This window comes from Ictidomys tridecemlineatus, chromosome 9 (assembly GCF_052094955.1).
Source record: "Ictidomys tridecemlineatus isolate mIctTri1 chromosome 9, mIctTri1.hap1, whole genome shotgun sequence".
NCBI lineage: Eukaryota > Metazoa > Chordata > Mammalia > Rodentia > Sciuridae > Ictidomys > Ictidomys tridecemlineatus.
The window spans coordinates 53,110,158-53,133,886 of record NC_135485.1 but is presented as its reverse complement, the minus strand read 5'-3'; the positions used below and the strand labels follow the sequence as shown (position 1 = coordinate 53,133,886).

At 33.6% G+C, this 23,729-nt stretch overlaps 2 protein-coding genes across 2 annotated transcripts in view; both read left to right on the top strand.

Annotated features, from left to right (window-relative positions):
- LOC144366706 (uncharacterized) overlaps positions 1-2,328 on the top strand; it is a 34,375-nt gene extending 32,047 nt beyond the window's left edge. The window contains exon 3 of the mRNA XM_078021391.1: positions 1,676-2,328. Coding sequence (XP_077877517.1) covers positions 1,676-1,774 — 99 coding nt within the window. The 3' untranslated portion in view covers positions 1,775-2,328. The remainder of the gene's footprint in view (positions 1-1,675) is intronic.
- Positions 2,329-4,647: 2,319 nt separating this feature from the next.
- Jchain (joining chain of multimeric IgA and IgM) lies at positions 4,648-15,780 on the top strand. Its single transcript, XM_040292331.2, has 4 exons — positions 4,648-5,003; positions 8,578-8,704; positions 14,053-14,133; positions 14,718-15,780. The coding sequence occupies exons 1-4, from the start codon at positions 4,940-4,942 to the stop codon at positions 14,926-14,928; spliced, it is 483 nt and encodes a 160-aa protein (XP_040148265.1). The 5' UTR covers positions 4,648-4,939; the 3' UTR covers positions 14,929-15,780.
- The last annotated feature ends 7,949 nt before the right edge of the window (positions 15,781-23,729 follow it).

Sequence of the window (23,729 nt, the reverse complement as noted above, 5' to 3'; positions counted from 1 at the left end):
GTGTTACCTACAGGTGAGTTTGTATTTTTTGCAACTCAACAAAAAGTTGCAGACTTGATGATGATGTTGATGTTTGTGATGATGATGTGCATCCTTTCATAGCACTTATGGTATGTTTCGATCTGTTCTAACTTCTTCATATGTAGTAATACATATGAACCCTCACAAAATCTATGAAGTATGTATTGTTATTTTCCTCTTTTACAGATAGGGGAACTCCGGTTAAGTGATTTTTCTAAGGGTTGTCCCATGTCACACAGCTAGAGAGTGGTCAAATTGGGAGATAAACCCAATTAGTCAGGCTCAAGGTCCTTTCTCTTAGCTACTATGCTATACAATGTCTCAATTTCCCCTTCTTTCAGCATTACTGATATCTCTGAGTGATTTTCTTAAACTCTTTTCTCACCTGATTTTGGAGAGGGAGTCTCTGTTTACAAAGCCAACAGCTTCTGATGAGACTTGCCTTTTTTCTCTCTAGTTTTCTAATGACAGGATGAGAGTATGGGAGTGCTGAGGTGGTGATTGATGGAAGTAAATTGAAGTTGAGTTCTATTGCTTCTTTCTATTCCTTCTTTTGGAGGGAGTGTCTGGCTCACTTTAGAATTTGGGGTACTTAGTCATTTTTATTTACTGTGTGTCTAGTCCCACCATGGGAAAAGGAAAAATTACTTTTTATTACAGAGGCTGTTATAGTAGTTTGGGACAGAGGATGATGGCTTAAACTCGGGTGGTAATGAAAGGGAGACAATCAGGTGAATTTGGAATGTACTTTGGAGGTAAAGCCAACATGGTAGTTGGGATATAGGAGCAAGGAAAAGAAAGGAGTTGAAGAAGACAATTTTGGCTTGAGCAACAGGGGGAAAGAGGTGCCATTTTCTGAGATGCGGAAGATTTGAGATAGAAAGAGATTGGTATAGTATTGAAGCCAGATTTAAAGTTAGGTAGCCAGTGTAGTTAGGTAAATCGGGTATAATATCGAGTGAAATCTAAGATGGAGGCCATGCTGGGAATGACTCAGGGAAAACACTACAACTCATGGAATGTTAATGAAGTCCGAAAAGGCCCTAGGTCAAAGTCCACCTCAAAGAAGTGTTAACCAACAGCCCCAACAGATTTGGAAATAGCCCATCCCAGAGAAGTGATAATCCCATCCCAAAAGGTGATAATTAGGCCCAACTGTGTCCCACCCCTTCAAACCTACATTCCATCATCAAAACTATAAAAAGGGGAAACAACCCCACTTCCACGGATTCCACCTCTTGGGTCCCCTTCTTCCTCCGGGAGAAGTCTTTTCTGCTGTCCTTTAATAAACTTCTAATTTCTACTCTGACCTTGCCTCGGCATGCTTCTTTGGTGTTATTCTTCAACATCGGGGAAGCAAGGACTCGTCACCGGTCAACAGCGGTAACAGTATTGTGAGAGTTAATTGGTCATCAAGAGAACTGTTTTACCTAATCAAGTTTTAGAGACTGATTAGCTAGTCAGATGGAGATACTAAATAGAAAGTTGGATACAGGAATCTGAAGCTCCATGGGCAAAGTCAAGGCTAGCATTATATATTTGAAAATCCTCAGCATATCCTATATTCAAAGCCATGGGATAAAATCAAATTAATTAGGTAGAGGATGAGCAAAAAGAAAGGAGAGAATTAACTGTTGGTTCCCTCAATATTCAGATGAAGATTCACCGAGAGACTGAGGAGTCACCAATGAGACAAGAGGAAAACAAGGGGAGTATGTTCTCAGTGTCCCAAGAAAATAAAATCTTATTATGATTTGCATATCCTAAAATATAGTAAGTTGTGTCCAGAGTGAAGCATCCAGCTATTTGTTTTCAAACAAATTCTGAACTCAAAATGTCTGTTATATTGGAAATTGAAAGAAAATTTGAGTGGGAGTAACTAAATTACCCTTAAGACATCTTTTCTCTAGATGAGTCTGTCACAAAGTCTCTTATTGTATGAATCTTAAATATGAATGTAAAAATAAGCCTTTGTTTGGTGATGTATTTAGAACATGTAGTTAAGTTCTCACATAATTCACTTGAATTTAAAGGGTCCTGCTATTCACATTTTGCATTTTTTAGTGGGAAGAACATAATTGATATTGGAGATGAAATGATTTAAAAATTAAATTGGTTAAGGAGATCTAATGCATATATATGAAATTTAACTTGATAATTTAGAAACAATTATATATGTTTATATTATACATGTAAAAAATTAAATTGGGACATAAATTATTTAGTTAATGCTAAAAAAGAATATGAAAAATTACCTATATTCCAGAATTGTAAATGTAAATAAAAATCTCAGTTAATTTGTCTTCAGTATGAGCCTATTTTTTTAAGTTATCTTTATTAACATCTTGCTCTTTCATAGTTAAAGCTACTAGTCACTCCCCATTATTCCACAGGCTTCCTGTCCATCAGTTTTCAAACTTTAATGTACATTAGAATCAACTGGGGTGCTTTTTGAAAATACATACGCCAAGGCTAGATCTCCAGAAATTCTTACTATGTAAGTAGCCAAGAAATCCATATTTTAACAAATACATTCAGTGATTCTAGGCAGGTGATCTGTAGACCACATGAGGTAAAACACTGATTCTAAACCCCATATTGCCTGCATAGGCCACTCGTTTCTGGTGACAAAATTATCACATCTTTCTTTTATTAAAATAGTTTATCTTAAAAACATTTTACATAATAGAAATACAAAACTGTAAAATTAAAAGAATGGAAATACAAAATATAGAGCTCTTCTTTTTTAAAAAAATATTTATTTTTTAGTTTGACACAATACCTTTATTTATTATTATTATTTTTTAATGTGGTCCTGAGGATTGAACCCAGGGCCTTGCACATGCTACTCAAGTGCTCTATCACTGAGCCACAACCCCAGCCCTAGAGCTTTTTTTAGGTTAGTAATTATGAATTAAATAATCTTTGCTTTTATTAAAAAAAAAAAAACTTTGAGGGAAGCTTTAATTTGTCCCCAGGTATTTGGAGAGGAAGTCAAGCATTGAATATATTTTCAAGGAACTAATGACTTTTAAAAGTATGCATTTAATTTTTGGTTTCTCTCTCTCTCTCTCTCTCTCTTTGACTATAGAATAAATCAGTTATTTAGAAACTATAGTTAGGGGCAAGGAGCCCTTAGAGTGATTTATACTTCTTTGACATCCTGACCACAAACTGAAGTAATAATGTGCTTTTGAATTTGTTCCTTTCTCTCTCTCCTCCCTCCCTCCCTCCCTCCCTCTCTCTCTCTCTCTCTCTCTCTCTCTCTCTCTCTCTCTCTCTCTCTCTCTCTCTCTCTGTCTTTCTCTGTCTTTGTGGTACTGAGGATTGAACCCAGGGCCTCATGCATGCTAAGCAAGTGCTCTACCACTGAGCTACATTCCCAACACTTTTTAAAATTTTTATTTTGAGACCAGGGTCTTACTAAGTTGCCCAGACTGGCCTTAAATTTGAGATGCTCCTGCCTTATTCCCCCACTACCACCCAATATCTGGGATTATAGGTATGTGCCACCATGACTGGCTCTGTTTGTTTTTCTAATACAGAAAATTGTTCATGTGATTTCAGTATATTTCTCTTAAACCTAAGTAGTTTCTAAGTCCTACTGACAGTAGAAATAAAATGAGAATAAATTTTGTTGTTAGAGTAATATTGTATGTTCCAGTGGCTGGCACTTTGTTCTTGCTAGACATTCAATATACATTCTTTGAAGGAATGCAAGTATATGCTAACCTTTAATTTCTCCTTCTCCATTTTTGACTTCCAGTTTGCTTACTTATGATCTCGAAGTGTTACTACCTCTTACAATTCTAGGAGACCCCAGGAATCAAAAGTGATAGATTTGATGCTGTTGCATATAAATGTAACCAATATATTACTGGAACCAGTCCTAGGGCATAGGAAATTCTAGCATGTTGAAATAGAGGTAGGGGGTGCTCTGTCCCAAAGCTCAGGGTCTTTTTTTAATGCTAATTAAGTGAAAAAATTTAAGCAAATATTTCAACAATTCAGTTTTCTGTTGAGGCATCTCATTAAAAAAAATCTCATGAGCTTACAATTGTGAAAGATGTTACTAGATGGGAAAACAGGTCTGCCTTAATGCTATTAAATTAAAATGTGGCAATTGATTAATCCAGTATTCAACAATTTCTTCTACTTTTTTAAAATATATTTTTTAGTTATATATGGACACAATATTGTCATTTTACTTATCTTTATGTGGTGCTGAGGCTTGAACCTAGTGCCTTGTGCATGCTAAGCAAGTACTCTACCAATGAGCCACAGCCCTAGCCCATCAATTTCTCCTTCTAATTACATGTTTGGACTTATAAAATAACAGAAAGTAATATGAAAATATACGTAGATGTTTAAGTCTGGTAAATTGGTTAAAGACTAGTAGGAAAAATTGACATTAATAGAATGGAGATCTTAAAGTACTTTCATTTATTCCTTTGCTTCATCCTTTTTCCTTCCTTTCCCTTAATTTAATGGTTCTAGCTAAAACAAACGTCAGATATTTGATTTGAAGATTAATATGAATGTATCTAGATAATAAAGTTGAGGACCCCTATTTGAACATCATTTTTAATAGATTCCTAACTTGACATTATTATTTGTTTTTGGTTTACACATTTATATAGCATTAGTGCAGAATAAAAATGATTGCATCAAATCATGGTTTTTTTTTTTGGGGGGGGGATGCCTTAGAAGAAAATGTTTTAATATGAATCATACATTTCTTTCCACTGGAGCATTTAAAGTTCAGACTTCAACCGCAGTGGTGATTGTTTTTAGTTTGTTAGTTGCAGGGAGTGTTATTTTAAGAAAGCAGAAGCAGCATCATTTGCACACTCCTTAGAGAACACACACCTTAACCCTGACTTTTTGGTTCAACTTTTGCAAAAGAAGTGAAGTCAAGATGAAGAACCATTTGCTTTTCTGGGGAGTTCTTGCCATTTTTGTTAAGGCTGTTCTTGTGACAGGTATGTAGTATTTATATAATAAACTCAGCTAAAAGGAAAAATATACTATACATCTGTTTTTCAGATTTGAAGATTTATATTTATGTTTTGGTTGGTCAGATAACCAGCTAATTTCTTCTAACATGCTTTAATCTTTATATGGATAGTGATATTTATACAGATGAAACTTGGTGTGATTCTTCTTGTTCTTTTTTCTCTTGTTTGCCTACTACAATCTTTAGAACAAGAATGTACATTTTTTTGGCTAACTGTAGATATCATATGAATGTCCACACTGATTCTTAAAAATTATTCATCCTATTGTCTCTTAATATTCTAGAGAAATGAAGTAATGATAACCATAAGCACAACGTAGAATACATTGTGATTTTATTTACTCAGAGTGAATGGTATTAGTTCTAACAACTTTCCTAGATCTGGGCTACAGATATATTATGATCCTTTAACAATGTTTAACATTAAAACAGGTTGGTATCTTGATGGCTGCACTCCTGGTATTTTGTTTATTGACTTTTCAAACAACTTAGAAAATGATCAGATTCTGGATATGGAAGTACTATGTTAAGTTGTTTTCATCTAGGGCATATGAATTAGAAATGACATAATTTGACCAGTTTAATTCTAACACTTACTGAGCCTATTTTTATTTCTAGACAGAGCATAACCAAAATGTAATTAAGAATAGCCATTGTACATATATATATGTATACATATATATATTTAATAATGGCATTAAAATAAAATAATATTTAAAATATAAAATATTAGTAATAAAGCATATATAATATATATACATGAACATGTAAAATATGTTTATAAACATGTTTATATACCTTATAAGTATATATATGAAACTATATGAAGCTATATATAAAATGAGCATCACTTATTGAATACTGTTTTTGTATTATGCTAACAGCTTTACACATTCCATTGATTTCCACAATAGCGATATGAGGCTAGGTTCCAACATATAGTTGAAGTGATTGAAACTTAAGTGAAATAGCTTAAACCCAGAGTCACACAGCAGCAAGTGATAGGTAAAATCTGACCCAATAGTCCATGCTTCTAACTACTACCCTATTCTGCATGCATAAGAGAAACCACCTTTTAGTAAACTCATGTGGTCCTATCTACAATGCATTGTTATATAGGTATTTTCTTATTTGTTTGAGTTGAATTAAATTAAACTTAACTATTTATTGAGCACTTACTAAGTCTCTCAGGCCCTCTTAGAATAAAGTAAGGCAAATCCCTAATAACAGGTTTATTAGGAAAACTACTGTCTTTCTGTGAGAGAATGTTAAAATCCAAGGGTTGATGAATTGAAAGTATCTATACTTTTTCTGGTAGATCTATTAGACTGCCTAATATTTTTATAAAATAACAGTAATGATAATCTCTTCTTTGATTTCTGGTAAGGAAATAAATTACATGCCATATAGAATATGGACATTTAAAATTTCGTATTTAATAGTCAAGCCTTTTACTTGACTCAATGTATGTTTTTAGTCAGGCATTAAATGTTTTTATATTTAATTGAAAAAAAATTTGAGAGTTATGGATACAGAAGTAGGGAAGAAGCTATCATCCGAATCATTTTACTCTTTTTAGAACATTAAGATTTGTATTACTATCTTGAATTGATTTCGTAATGCTTCTTCTCCAATACCATACAGACTTGGGACAGATTTATTAAAATATTATGAATAATGGGATAATAATGCATTATAGAGTACTTCAAGCAATTATAAGGAAAATAACAATGATCTTTAAATGTTTTTGTAATAGCTGTTATCATTATGATTGAAATGTGGCAATTAGATCTTTGCTCTGGGAATTATTTCAGGAATAATTAGACTTCCAGTTATAATCATATCTAGCCTAATCATACAGCCTTTATAACTTAAAATTTATATGCTAAATATTTTCATATTTTTAGTTGAGGCATACTGGGAGGAATTTTTAAAGGCCACTTAACTGAAATTATAAGAATATAAAGATGGGGCTGGGGTTATGGCTCAGTGGTAGAGTATTTGCCTAGCATGGGTGAAGTGCTGGGTTTGATCCCTGGCACAACATAAAAATAAATAATAAAATAAAGGTATTGTATCCATCTACAACTAAAAAATATTTTAAAAAAGAATGTAATTGATATTTAACAATTTTTAAAGTTAGTACTATTAATTAATGATATTCTTAACTCTTTAAATATTTGTTAATTGATCCAAATCCAGAAAATAAGAAATTTTCTTTGTTTATTCTGTAACATCAGACTTCTCTGTCTGATATTTAGCTTATATATTTTGACATTCAAGAGTTAAGGACCTTTTTAATGGTCATTTGTGTATTAATTCATTAATTCATTTTTTCCTGTAGACTGCCATATTATACAGCATGGCTAGTACCTCATAATATTTTCTAAATTATTTTTCAAATGTATAGAATATTCATATTATAGAATATTTTCTTTAATATCATAATATCATAGAATATTTTCTATCCTTGAAAATAATTTATACAAGAAATACTAATATAACCTTTATGTATTTGATTTGACTTAATCATTGTATCATGATAATCTGATTATTATTGTAAACAGAATATAATTAGTTTAGGAAAATTATGGCGGAGAATATTTAAAAGTTTTAGGAAATAAGGTTATCTTAGGAGAAAACATGCCTGTTCTTACCTGTAATGCAATTTAAGCAAAAAAACAACCAAATAAAAAAAAGAAAACTTTTTTTTTTTTTTAATAATGAAGACTGAGTTTTTATTTTTTTAATGTTCTTCTGAGGCTCAAATCTTGTGCTTCACACGTGCTGGGCAAGGGTTCTACCATTAAGTTACAACCCCAGCCCCCAAACTATTTTTTTTTTTGAGTTGAGGAAGGAAGGGTAAGGATATGTTTATTTTTTTAGGATGTGATATTTTAAATAAGGTTCAAAAGACAAATGCTATTTTTGTTTACATTGAATGAATTACTTTGGGGAAAAATCTAGGTTTTTGGTTTTTTTTGTAACTATTAGCCCTGATTTTTATAAGGCTGTGTCATTCAAAGACCTGTGCTTCTATTAGAAGCATTACATGAAAACTAGAATTCTTTTAGTTCAGGTTCTCATAGATTGATCTAAGGATAAAAGAGAAAATTCCCTTCAGAGTACATTTGGATTTCTTTCACTGTGATGTGAGATTCCATTTAACTATTTTATTGTTTTGGTACTGAGGATTGACCCCATGGGTGCTTGACCACAAAGCCACATCCTTGGACCTTTTTATTTTGACACAGGGTCTCTCTAAATTGCTTATGGTGTCATTAAGTTGCTGAGGCTGGCTTTGAACTTGCAATCCTCCTTCCTCACTGAGATCCACTGAGTCACTGGGATTACAGGATTACCACACCGAGCTTCAATTTAGCTGTTTAGGATTAGGAAAGACAGCAAGTAGAAAATGCTGGGATTGATTAACAATAAAGTTAATTTTTTTGCAGGCAAGAAATATAAACGAATTCAATAGAAGCTATATATACAGACTTTTGTTTTCTATTTTTTTGACAATGTATTTACCTTTCAAGCCCAAGATGAAGAAGAGAGGACTGTTCTTGCTGACAACAAATGTAAATGTGCTCGTGTTACTACCAGGATCATCCGTTCTGCTGAAGATCCTAATGAGGACATTGTGGAGAGAAATATTCGAATTATGTACGTGACACTCCATATTTGCTTTTTTCTCTGTTGTACACAGAAATATTTTATGTTACTAAGCATTATTTAGATTAATATCTATATCTTTACTTCTTTTTTGACTTGTAATACCTTACATGAGGTCGAATCATGTTAGTGAGCTTGAGGCAGTTTTGTAGAAGCTGAGGGCAGGAACAAAGTGTTCCAGACAATCAAAAAATCAGTTAAATAAAATTCTAGCCAATGATCTAGTCATTAACATATGCTGTATTTCAGTTTAAATCAGAACTTTGAATTGTCTTTAATCAGTTCAAACTGAAACTTACGATTAAAAGCCCTATTTGTACCATATATAGGCAGCTGGGTATTTTACATTTATTCAGATGTCTGTATTAAGATGAACAGAGTGGTCAAATTATCTAATTTGATTCAGTCTTCAATTGTAGAGTGGACTTTAGGTATTCATTTCACCTTACACATACTGCAGAGTTATATGTTACGTAGCTTGTATTCAATATCAAGAATACTAAAAATGTTTGAGAAATGAGATTCCTATTAGATCCAATCAGTAGTAAATTTTCCTTATTAAACACTCCTTAATAGTCTCCCCACCCCCACATCAAATACCTATCATAGAAAAAGAACACAGTGTTCAATCCCATTCAATTCATGGGAAAAGTATACTGTGTTAAAAATATTTTTTCCAAGTGCTGACTGGGTCATGTAATAAATGCATGCTTTTATAAACAAGCTGCTTGTCCACTCTAAGCTTTAGAGTTCTCATTTTTAAATAGGGGGAAATAGTGTTTACTTCATAGTGTTATTGTAAAATAAATTGAGAAGTTTTTTCCTTTTAGAGCTTATATAGTTCCTGGCATACACTAAAAAATATTTGCTATTATTCATTTATCTAACCTATGTGTCAGTTATCATTGCCACTATCCTGCTCAAAACCCTTTTGATGGTTTCTCCATTATTATTATTAGGGCATATTTCAAATTCCTATGCTTAATCTCATAACTTAGCATAACTCTCAAGATCATTCATTGCCATTTTTACTTTATGTTAAAAAATCTAGCAGTTCTTCAGTGTCTCTATTTCCTCATATTCATAGAGCTTTTTTTCTCTTGTTTTTATACCTTACTGGTTCCTCTGTTTGAAAAAACTCTTTCTACCCTCCCTTTCAGTCTGGTTAACTCTTCTTTACACTGTTTATCTTAGTTTAGCTATCACTTCTCTCTCTCTCTCTCTCTCTCTCTCTCTCTCTCTCTCTCTTTTCAGTACCAGAGATTCAACCCAGGGATGCTTAATCACTGAGCCACATCCTCAGTCCTTTTTGTATTTTATTTAGAAACAGGGTCTTGCTGATTTGCTTAGGACCTCACTAAATTGCTAAGGCTGGTTTTGAACTTCTGATCTTTCTGCCTCAGCCTTCCAAGTTGCTGGGATTACAGACACCTACCACCATGTCTGGCCTAGCCATTACTTCTTATACCAGGTTTTCTTTGATCACTTAGATCCCTTTCATTATTCTGTTAGGGATGGAACAATTGCAGAGGCTTGTAACTGAAAGGAATTGCATCCATGACATTGACATTTAAACCATGTTAAAGAAGAGTGTTAATCTTATATGTAAGGAAAAGAAGATTTATTTATTTATTTATTTATTTTTTGCCATACTAGGGATTGAACCCAGGGATGCTCGATGCTCTATCACTGAACTATGTCAGCCTGTTTTATTTTTTATTTTGAGAGAGATTCTTGCTAAGTTGTACAGGCTGACCTCAAAATTGTGATCCTGCTTCTTTAGCCTTCCAAGTAGCTGGGATTGGAGAGTGCCACCACACCCAGCAGAGACATTTTTCAAATAACTCTCCATGATTCTCTAATTCATCATTTTTTATAACATTATTCTTTTTATCATATTGTTCACTGAAATCAGGTAATTCAGTTACTTCATGCATCTTTGCCTGAGGTATATTGATTTTCCCTAATCTTATTTCTGAAAGTATATTACCATTGATGTATAAATATGGCATTATTCCCAACTCCATCACTTACTACAATAATGTGACTTTGGGGGAAGTAACTTAACTAATTTGAGCCTATTTCCTAAATTGTAACAAAGGAATCATTATGTATGTATATTTATACACATACATGTATGTGTATATATTATTTATACATACATTTATCCTGTTTTGCAGTTTAGGAACAGGCTCAAATTAGTTATACATATATATAGAATTCTGAGGATTAAATATAATAATTTGTGAAAGGACAGTGTTCGACTCAGAGTAGACCCTCATAATATTTAGACCATGCTTTTCTCATTATTAAAACAATTTATAAGAGTCTCTATAATCTAATAAAGAACAGATACATTCATTCATTCAACAAATAATTGTTTAATGAATGCCAAATATTATGGGTTGGTACTGGGGTTACAACAATCTATATAAAACTAATTCATTCTATCAAATAATTTGCAGTCTAATGGAAAACCTTAAATAAATGATTTAAACAGGCAATTATAGCCAGGCGTGGTGGCCCATGCCTATAATCCCAGCATCTCTGGAGACTGAGACAGGAGGATTGCCGGTTCAAAGCCAGCCTCAGCAACTGTGAGACTCTAAGCAACTCAGTGAGATCCTGTCTCTAGATAAAATACAATAGGAATAGGGATGTGGCTTAGTGGTTTTGTGCCTCTGAGTTCAGTCCCTTGGTTACCTGCCCCGCCCCCCAAAAAAGGCAATTACAACACTCCTGTGTAAATGCTATGAAAGGAATAGGCATATGATGTTATAGGAGCCCTGTAGAAAGGCGTTCAGTCCACTTTGGCAGGAGGAAGCTACAGTGGAAGGCAGAAGAATGTGTTGGTAGTAAGTCGTGGGATGGTTGATGGTTATTAGCTGAATGGTAGTTGACTGATTAAATACATATGAGGAATGAGAGGGTTGATAGTTGGGGCAAAACATTCCAGGAAAAGGAAACAGATTGCTTTGAGAATTATATGAGATTATCATGTAATATGTTTAGTATAGTACCAGGTACACTGTAAGTACTTAGTGTTTGTTTCTTGCTTAACTGGTTAAGATTTGGAGATGAGAAAACCATGTTAAGTTTGTGGAATTGCAAGCAGTTGTTTATAGATGATGGCATGTAGAGGGACATGGTGGCATTGAGAGAGAGAAAGCTGGAGAGTTAGGGGCATATTTTGAAATGCCTTCTATGCTATGTTAATAATACCCTGTTATCCATGGAGATTATATTATTGGTTAGGTGGAGAAGAAAATTGGGCTTCTATTTTAGAAAGACCATTTGGGCAATAATGTGACTAGTGTATTGGGAGGGTCAAGACAAAAGAGTGTCACTACAATGTAGGACAATGGTGGTATCCTGAACAAAGGCAGTAATAATGAGAAAAGAGACAAGTGGATGGATTTTCACATATGCAAAAAAAAGTAGATTCAACTGGACTGTGAGATTGATTAGATATAGTCTGTGATAGGAAGGAGGATTTGGGGACGGTATCCAGGTTTTTGACTTGGATATCTATGAGGATGGTATTGCTAAATATTGAGTTAGGAAACACATTTTTCTTTGTTTCTTTTGGTACCCCTCATATGGGGCACATATGAGGAGGAATGATGTAGGTGAAACATTTTAAAATTAATGAAATGGTTCCGCCCGCGTCTTGCTTCCTGAGCCGTGGCGCGAGGCAGTGACAGTCCCTGAGCTCACGGCAGGAAGCACTCGTACTGGCTGGACCTCTGGCTCTTCGTGCTCCTGGACATGGTGCTCTTCCACTTCATGTACCTCTTGCCCTGATGGGTTTGCTGACATCCCAAGATCACTGGATTCTGGAGTGAATTCTGAAAATGAACTACAGTCTTCTTGAACAAAGAAGATGGTATTGTGCTACTGCAGAATTGCAAGTCTCCAAGGGACCTTCCTTTCTTTTTACATATTCTTCTAACTCATTTGGGGAACTACTAAATGAATAGTGATCTCATTCATAGCCAAGTTCCTAAAACTAAATGCAGTGTTTCACATTTAAACTCTTTTCAAACACCTAATGTCTTTATAGGGGCTGGTGTAGAAGTAAAATTTGTACTTCAAAGCTTAGCATATTCACTGAGAAGACAGTAATGTCTTTACTGTTGTAAGGGTTGGTCTGGGTTTAATTCAGTCACATAATGGGGTGTGTAACTAGGTGAGGTGAGGTAGTTGTAAATGCCAAAGTTATTCAGAAGAGAGAAAAGAACTGGTGTTCTGAGATTGTGTAGAGGCTGTCACTAACACAATAGAGTCCACAATCTATTGGCTCTACACATGATTAGTTTTTAAATGGTCTTTTCATGACCTTTGAAATGGCAGGTGCGTGGAGGATCACAAAAGAGATGGCATTAGATAGTGGAAAGCCCGCCTGTATGCCCTCTTGAGCACCCTCAAATAGGAATGTTTCAAGCCTGTTTTTTTTTTTTCAGATTATTGTATTAGGTATGCTTGTGTCCAAAACATTTGCTTTCATAATGCTTGTAACTTATTTGAATACCTCCGCTGGCAGTGTGATATTTACTCATCCTACAGAGCCCTCATCTTTGGCCGACAGCATTTTAAACATAGCTGTAGGCCAGACAGAAATTCTTTCCTTTGTAGAGATTGTTCTATCTTTGCTGTTCTTTTTAAAAATCTGATTGGTATTAAACTCAAATCTAATTGTTATTTAAAAAAATAAAGTTAATGAAATAATGTGAACTAGTTGATAATCTTTAAAGTTTTTTTTGGCACAGCATCATGGAAAAGTTTCAGTTTTGCTACGTTATTTGGTTAGGTTACTAACCCATCTCATTTACAATTTTCACATCTTTAAAATGTGGATAATAATATCTGCCTATTCATTTAACAAGTATTGAACATATTCCACATGTCAGATATCAAGTTAGGCACTAGGATTACAAAAGTGTTTTTGCCTAAAGAACTTAAACAGCCTAGGAAAGCAACTATAGACAAGTGACTATACGTCAATTGTTATAATAAATGTATAGGCGCTTTAATGAGACTACAAAGAATGAAGTATATTGAGGGGAAATAGATCAAAATAAAATTTGAGCTTAGTTCTAAAGGAAAAGCAGGATTTTGCCAAGTAAGCAAAGAGAGTTGACAGAAGAATTGCTTTGAGGCTTATTTTAAGTGGGAAATATTTAAAATACAGCAAATTATTGTCAAAACCTGAGTGATAGTATTACCATACAGTGGTTAAAAGTCATGATAAGTATTGTTCTAGAATTATACCTGTTACCATAAATAGCAATATTGGTGTTCCATTATTTTGATTTGTTTTCTTTCCTTTATTTTTTTAGTGTTCCTTTCAACAACAGGGAGAATATCTCTGATCCTACCTCACCGTTGAGAACCAAATTTGTGTACCATTTGTCTGATCTGTAAGAGATTTTCCTTCATAATTAATAACTTTTAATTTACCTTGTTAATGTTTCTGAAAATCTGAATTTTGAATACATTATTTCATGTGTTAATTATTAGATATTATAACTTCATAAAATTTTGTCACATATAAAAAGTACCTATAAATTTATTCTAAAAAAAATTATCTCCATTTATATAGGAATGTCCAGTGTAACCTAATAGTTCAAGAAGTGAATTTCAGCTTATTAACATGCAGATGTTTCTTTGGAAATGATAGAATCCAATATCAAACAGTTTTTAAAAAATATTCTTGTCACTCTTAATAATTCATCTAAATAAATATACAATTGGGAATAAGTTTAACATAGTAAAAATTGCTGTATGGTGTAGATATAATTAAATGTATTGTTTATTTTCAACTAATTTTTGTATATCAAGGTTGAAAAATCTCATACTATTCTGTATTGTAGAGCTGGTTAGGTCTGAAAAAAGTCATCCTTTATCAGAAGTCAGCTGCAACAACTAATTGATTTGAGATAAAACTGCATAGTCATACATATTTTGAGATAGGATTTAATGGGGACTTCTATTTGTTTTTCAGCTGTAAAAAATGTGATCCCACAGAAGTGGAGCTGGATAATCAGGTGGTTACTGCCTCTCAGAGCAATATCTGTGAAGAAGACAGTGCTACAGAGACCTGCTACACTTATGATAGAAACAAATGCTATACAGCTATGGTCCCACTTACATATGGTGGTAAGACCAAAATGGTACAAACAGCTTTGACTCCAGATTCCTGCTATCCTGACTAATTTAAGTCATTGTTGACTGCACAACTCTTCTTGAGAGGCTCTCCATTTTGATCCAGAAATTTAGTATATTTACTGGCAATAAATTTGAAATTAAGATTTTTTTTTGGTGATGTAAACCAATTTTCCCTCAAAATAACTGAAATAATAACATTGTTATTTTATTAGGTAATTACTTCTCAACTCTAAGTATTAAAATCAGTCAATTATCATAATTTTTCTGAAAGGATAAAAAAATAGATGAAGGGAGAAAATAAAACTCGAAGACTAAAAATAAAAATCAAGAGGCATAAATTAAATGCCTTTCATTGTTTTTGTTTTGCTTCGTTTTGTTTTTGCTTTGCCTTGGAGAGTCAGAGCTTTTGCACATCCTATTCTCTTTTTTAAAAGTTTCACTGTGTAGAGAAAATACATGTGTAAACAGAGGTCATTTATATTGCCTTTAGTAGAAAAATAATTGGAAAACCAATTATTTGGAACCAGTTATAAAATAATATAAATTGCTATTTCTAAGATTGCTAAAAGTGATATAATTAAATGCATCGTTGAAAAATTTATTTTGAAGGCTGGGGATGAGACTCAGTGGCAGACTGCTTGCCTGTCATGCATGAGGCCCTCAGTACCAACTCAGTCCCACCAAAAAAGAAAAGAAAAACGTGTTCTGATATGACACATAGACTTTGCAAGAGGTAAAACAATTTTTCTTTTGTTGATAAGAAAATTTTTTTGACAATCTGACTAGTGTAAGAAATTCCCATTAGAAATCATCTGTGTTGCAACTGAATTTAATGAAATATGTATTCCAAAATATGTATTCTCTAGTACAGTTTGAACAATTAAATAGATTCATAAGCATGTACCTGTGTGAAATAATTTATTTGGAAAACATTTAGGGGCTGGGATTGTGGCTCATCGGTAGAGTGCTTGCTTAGCACGGGTGGGACCCAGGTTCGATCCTCAACACCACATAAAAATAAAGGCATTGTGTTGTATCCATCTACACCTAAAAAATAAATATTAAAAAAATTTATTTGTGTTAACTTTCTTATATGTGAATTAAATACAATTTGATGAACAATTAGTGTATAAGTACAATGTAATGATGCATTAATCACTGAATTCATATTTGTACATATTTGAGGTGGCTTTGTGATTTTACACCTACAATTAATAAAAAGGCAAGGTCTTCATGGCACATAAAACTTTATGGCAAGAGCTAGGGCCAAATGTTATACCTATCTAAGGGTTCAGTGGAAAGTAAATGTTGAGTCTTTATTTAAAGTAGTGGATGGGTGATTAGTAAAAGTCAGTTTCTCTAAGAGGCAGTCTTCTGTTTCCTTTTTTTAGTTGTCCATGGGTCTTAATTTATTTATTTATATGTGGTGCTGAGAATTGAACCCAGTGCCTCCATGCTAGGCAAGCACTCTACCACTGAGCCACAACCCAAGCCCTATTTCCTTTTTAAAAATAATGATAGTTGTTTTGGTAACTTCTATTGTGATTATATTGATATTTAGCTTTTCTTTAGGGATAAGGATGGGACTATGGTTTGTCAGTAGGAATAATAGTTTTCATATACTAAAGATACATCCATTATTTATTGAACTTTGATCTAAAATGTGGTTGCAACTAAGTTTTTGGATTTCATTTAATTAGTAAACATTTTTTGACTATTAACCTATTGCACAAAAATGTTCTATGGTGATTAAGCTTAAGAGAGTCACCATTATTGCTCACTCCCTAGATTTCTGCTCAGTTCTTCTCTGTGAGAGCCACCCTATTTAAAAAATTAAAATTTTAATTAGGAAAAGCCTCTCGTTCTTTTATTTTGATTTATTATTCCCATATATTTATAACCTTCAAGCAGACTTATATAGTTTACCTATTTAGCATGTTTCTGGTCTGTTTCCCCCTATTAGAGTGTAATCTCCACAAGGGCAGGCAGTTTAATGTTGCCCATTTTTATGTTCCTAGCATCTAGAACTTTGTCTGGTACATAGGGGCTCTAAATATGTATTTGTTGAATGAATGAAGAACATGTGTTGAGACAGTATATGTACATAAAGAATTATAATTATTTGGCAGAAGGTGATAAAGTCAAAGAAATAGACTCCAAAATGTTATGAGAATTTATGGAATACTGCTTTTAAGAAGTTCTTCTACTCTCCCTTCATCTTTGCTGTAGTTTCTCTGTGTACACAATAGGAAATTATTTTGCTATTACATTGTCAATTCTTGTATAAATGATCCTATTCTAGCATTTTTACCTTATTAAATGCTAGATGGAAATGGATGGCAAATTTATAATCCTGCAAGTCTTCTTTCTTTCAGAAGTTCAGATAAATTAAAAAAAAATTTTTTTAGTTGTTGATAGACCTTTATTTTTTTATATGCAGTGCTGAGAATTAAACCCAGTGCTTCACACATGCCAGGAAAGTGCACTACCGCTGAGCCCCAGCCCCAGCCCCAGCCCCAGCCCCAGCCCCAGCCCCAGCCCCAGGAGTTCAGTTAAATTCTAAGATCACCCAGTTAATAACAATTTAGCATTAAGTATCAGTCTAAGTTCCTTATAAATATTTACTCATTCATTAAAAATCCAGAGTAGCTGATGCCTCCTAAATGAGGGTTAATGCTGCCTCCCCATTTTTCCTGACAGATATTTTCCTATAAGATCTCTTATACCTTTAAATTTATCTCACAATTGATATCTGCAGGGTTTGAATTAACATAATACCTAATTATGATCTATCTGATTTAATGATGATATTTAACATTGCATTCTTCACATGCCAAATAATTTATATATGTCATCTCATTTAATCCTTATAATAAGTTTTGGGATATTACTTTCATATTGTAAAGGAGAAAGCTAACTCAGTGGGTAAGTAGCAGTTTGACTTGTTCACTTGTCTAGTAAATGATAATGATAATTCTCAACCACTCTCCTATACTTTATTTATTTCTTTACTCACCTATATTTTAACAAACATCAGCTGAGGTTCTTAGTCATGTTTTCTGTAACATTTTCATGCAACTCATGTGGCATTTTGAGGTTAATGCACCCAATTCACTTACTTGTCCTTAAGTCTATCATCATTTGTGCACTTTTTGTGATTGATTGATTTTGCATTTACTGGGGATTGCACCCAGGGGCACTCTACCACTGAGATTCATTCTCAGCACCCCACCTTTCAAAAAAATTATTTAAAATTTTGAGACAGGGTCTTTCTGAGTTGCCAGGCTGGCCTCGAATTTGTGATGCTCCTGCCTCAGTCTCCTGAGTAGCTGGAATTACATGCATGCACCCCATGCCCAGCTTCTATATGCTCTTTTAAAATTTGAATTAAATGGATGATATTTTTAAAAGACAGGCAAAAGTAGGTACCTTTGGTAAGAAATGTGTTTTTTTTCCCATCTGCATAGGCTTTATAAGTAAGCCGTTTGTCCAATGAGCATTCTCAGCACCAGCCAGATTAAAAAAAATGAATTAGCAATTAGAGTAATGCTTCTTTGTGCCAAGCCGAACACCCAGTTTTCAGTTTAAGACTGTTATTTTTTTTTAAAAATTAGTTATCGATAGAACTTTATTTTATTTATTTATATGTAGTGCTGAGAATTGAATCCAGGGCCTCACAAGTGCTAGGCAAATGCTTTATCATTGATCCACAAATCCAGCCCTACTATTGTCATTTTTAATGGTGTTATGTGACTTGATATTAAAAATGAACCATAGTTTCAATTGTACAATCACAAATATACAGATGTATGCACCTCATAAGTAGACATGCACATACTTCTTGACCTGAGAACAGTGAGATAGAATAATTACTCTTTAATGGACCTTCCAGATCTTTGTTTTGGAGTAGCAGTGTATTATATAGTCTAGTGGGTAAATCCATGGCCTAAATTGGAATACAGACTAAATGACATTGGGCAAATTAATTCAATTGAAAGTTGTTTCCTCATTTAAACAATGGAAATAAAAATAATATCTTGCAGATTTTTACAAATACATATGTATGCATGTATTTTTGTATGTGTGTATGTTTGTATGTGACAGTACAGCTGTTAATAGCAGTCAATAATACTGTGTAAATTGCAGTTGTTACTATATTTCAGTTGTTTTTTGTCTCTGCCAAAGCAACAAACCAATGAAAAATGTAGATATGTGTTAGATCAGTGATCCTAAAGCTTTAAAGTGGCATGAGAATAACTTGGAGGACTCATTAAAGCAGATTACTGAATCCTACCCCCAGACATGGTGATTAAATTGTTCTGTGGTGCAGCTGGAGAAATTGCTTCTGCTGCAGTAGGGAGTTGCTTGGCTTTGGAATTATAATCTTCCACTTCCACCTAGTGGCTAATTTATGAAGTACAATGTATATGCATTTTTAACTAATGTTTACTGCCCTATGAAAAATTCACTATCTTCATTTTACAAATGATAAAACTGAAATGTGAAGAGAATTAACTTGCTTAAAGTTTTTCAAGTAGTATAGGGGGAACTGATGATTGGATTCAAGACTGTAAAAGTTAGTGCTCTCAATTATCCTTTCTGAACACATTTTTAGACAATTTCCCCTAGTAATTCTGAGGAAATAACCAGAATTACTGACAAAGAGGTAAAGAGATATTTATCATGACATTATTTATGACAGCAAAAGTTTATAAGTAGCTTTAATGTTATCATAAGGGAATGATAATATAGATATACTTGAGAATATTTTACAGATAATAAAAATGAAATTAAAAAATTTTTAATCTTATAGAAATTGCTTATACAATGCAAAGAGATAAATTAGGATATTACATAAAAGAATGACTTTAGGAGCAACACCTTACACATACATAAGAAATGACTTGAGGGAAATAGGCCAAATGTTATTTTGTTTCCCTTTACTTCTTAGTATTTTCTAGATGTTCTACAAACAGTGTATATTTTAAATTGTAAAAACGTTAGTGATTATTAATTTTAGTATTTCAATTATTAATTTTGGGGAAATTATAAAATTTTATTTATTTACCTATGTATTTAAAGAGAAGGTGAAGTTTACCTAACCTCTACTCTGTGCCCAGCACAGTGCCGGTAGCTATGAGTGATACATAAGAGAAATAAGAACTGACCTCACTTTTTAGAAATTATCCTACTACTTCTATAGGCAAAATTAACAGGAATAAATGAGCACATGATATAGGACAAATGTAATTAAATATAAAAATGATGTACTGTGAACTTTCAGGGAAACCTAGGATATTAGGGTTGGGATAATCTTGGAAAATATTTTAACTGAATAGGATTTTCACAGATGAGAGTAGAAAATTCTAGAACTATATGAGCTAGGCAAAGAGCCAGGAGGAAGTATAACATAGATGTAGGAATATAGAGAGGGTCACCCTGTTCTTTCTTTTTGTTATCTATTAGATTTCTCACTTTATGCTTCATTTATACACTTCCTCTCAAATTGATGCTATTTAGTTTTTTTTAGTGATCAAGACCTTTCTGTCTCTTCCCTGGTAAATGGGCAGTTATTACGTACTTAAGGGAAACCGCCTAGCACTTTGCGATGCCAAGTTTTATCTACTAACAGGTTAAGCCATCATCACCAGGGAGCATGTTAATACTACAGAACAGTGGACCCTGTTCCAGATTTCCTGAATTAAAATCTGCATTTTACCAAGATTCATGTGTACATTAAAACATGAGAAATGCTGGTATGGAAAGCATCACTGTCAGAAAACAGCCTAAATCCTAGTTAAAGGAGGCAATTGCCACTTTGTTTTAATAACTAAGGTACTGACAAGGTCCTCTACCAACAAAAATATCTGCAGTTATCCTTCACTAAATACATTATGATTAGACACACTCTTTAAGGGAATAGTGGATGATATGGGAATACTACATACTAGTCAACACTTGAGAAAAATCTTTTTACCAGATTTAGCTACAGCAAATACATGTGTCATACAGTGCAGAAAGAAAGGAGATATGGTTATTTGGATAAGTTCGGAGGTAATTAATATATAGGCTCTGATGAAATGCAGAAATGGGAGGGTTCTAGTTGCTCAGGCAGATGAAAGGGGACACTTTAAGAGCAGGGAACTTTGGATGGGGAGGTGACCAGTCACCTTGATCTATTTACAGTTTTTGTCTGTATCAAATTATAGTTTGGCTTCCTCCTTGCTTCTTCATTTGAAGAGTTCCCTGCTGCTAGAATTGGAATTTTCATTGTTACCTGATGAATTGTTTCTAAATTGCATTAACTATAAATTCAAAGGGAAAAAAAGGTACAGTGACTGGTATTGGAATGGAGTGATTTGAAGAGGCAAAGAAGAACAGGTGGGTATAACCAAATACTATATTCTTTTGTGAAATGGTGATATTCTATTTTCCATCAAGTGCAGTTTTCTTCTGAGTCTTAATTAGCTGTTGGCTTGAGTCACCCTGAACCTTTATAGTTTTGTGGAGGAGGGACAGGCCTGTTGATTTTAAGTATATTATTTCTGATTCTTAGAAATGAAGTTTGGTTTCCAAAGGGCAAGATGGGTCTTTTTTAGGTTTGTTATGGTCATGACTGAAGGAGACAGGAGTAAGTGACGAAAGAGGAAACAGATGGGTAAAGATTTGCAAGTAAGTAATAAATAATTCAAAGTTCTTGTTAGAGATGTGGAAAGTTAAGACCGCTGTGAATGAACAAAGTAAGACCTGTTATCTGCATCCCTAGGTGCTTCAAAAAGCCAAAGAAAGAATCTCCATGAAAGTGATTTCTAGGCTAAATTTCAGAGGTTTTGTGGAACCCTACATTTCATCATCCTACCTCACATAGAGTGACAGAGAGAAAGATTTCTTCATCATCAGGACCAATGCCTCTAGAAAAGTCCATCACAGACTGTGTGACAGAAACATTATAAGGCAAGGTGTATATTAGTCTTGCTGTATTATCTTCTGTGTTTGTAATCCTCTGATATTATCTTCTTCTTTTTATTTACTTTATCGACTAAAGGTTATAACCAGTCATTTAAAATCAGCAGGTGATGACTGCTAGATGTAGAAACTCACCATTATAGTGGGGCTGTAGTGGCAGGATGGGGATGCTTGAGCAAGGGGATTGTTTTCAGAGCCTTCCATCTTTACTGTGTGCACCCTAACTTAGGGCACACAGTGATTAATTTTTTAAAATATAAATAACTCAGTTCTGGTATTGAGGCTTGCAGAAACATGAGATAAAGTCATTTTCTACAGGAACACTTCCCCTTCTTTTTACAGTATATTCTCAAATTCAGTAGATATTTTTAGTCACGCAGTGCTTTTCCATTTTTGCCTTACAGACATCTCAGATGATAACTTAAGCAGTAGTACTTTACAGATGTAGATGTGTCAACTTATTTACCAAAATAACTATGTGACTCATGTTTTGATGAAATATATTTCACAGTGAAAGTATTCACATTGAGATAAAAATTGTTTTAAAAAAGTGGTGAAATGTTTTTTGAGAGTGTAATTCTCAAAAGACAGTTTTATACAGATTAAGTTAATGACTTTTTAATATCTGATAGTGTAAAACTAGTGACATGGGGAGGAATTAGCAACTAGTGGATGGCATACATAATCTGTAATTCTATGAAGCAAATGTTGCTGAATGTATAAAGCTACAGAATGTGGTATCCGTATTCAGCATCCCGTACATTTCACCTGCAGGAAAAGTAGACTACAGTGTTTTCATGCAAGTGTTGAAAAACCATTAAAAAAATCAGTCAATGGAAAAATCTTTACTGGATACCTTCTACAGTCAAGATACTGTGCTAGGTACTTCAAGTGCAAAGTTTCTTTTCTCAGGAAATTTTAACATTGTTTTTCCCTAATTTTCGGAGATCTTATGAAATATATTCTGGGAATTTTTTTCCCAAGAAACTCCTTAGGGTTAGAAGTTAATTTTCTAGGTAATTTTGAGAATTTTATTCCTCTACACAAGCACCATCCAGATAATAGGCCAAAATGCCTTTAGTAAAATTCAAATATATTATAATAATAATTTAAAAACTCAGATGTATTCTAAGCAAGGCAATATAGAAATAACTACTTTACAAAATAATTTACACTATTTAATCAAAACACCAAGAAACTGTGCCTGTGAATAATTCTACAAGGACATGGAGAATAAGCATGTTAGTGGTAGTATATGCTGGTGTAACCACTTATACTGCACTAGTAAAGAAAACTAAACATTTAGTGTCTTATCTGCATAAGATAGTGTTTCTGAAATATCCTATATAGATCTTGCAGATTCCAAATTGGTGATAGGCGTGTGGCAAACTTACTCTATTTTTCTGGATGCATAGTCCCAGAGTGACAATTTTTTCATTCTTCATTCTCTACTTTTCTAATCCTTTCCCCTAGGCTGCTAGTTCTGGTAACTAACCTGTCTTCCCTTCTCCTGGAATATATTTCTCTAACTGAGCTGACTACCTGATAGAGATCATAAAAAGTTAAAAACATAAGTAGGTATCAGTGTCTGTGATTTCCTAAATATACCCTACACTTACAATTTGGCTTAGCCAAGAAAAAATTAGTGTAGAATTTAGATACAAAAAGTGGGGAAGTGACATTCAGTCTTAAGATACGAAAATGACATAGCAGGAAAAAGAGAAATTGAGGAGAAGAAAGGAGTTAGAGAACAGTGATTAATTGGCAAGTGATACATTGCAAGACAGGAAAGTGAAGAGAAAGGAACATATAATGGAGGAGGTGAACATAAAGAAGAAGCTAATAATGGTTAAAGATAGCCTTCTTAGGATGTTAGAAGTGA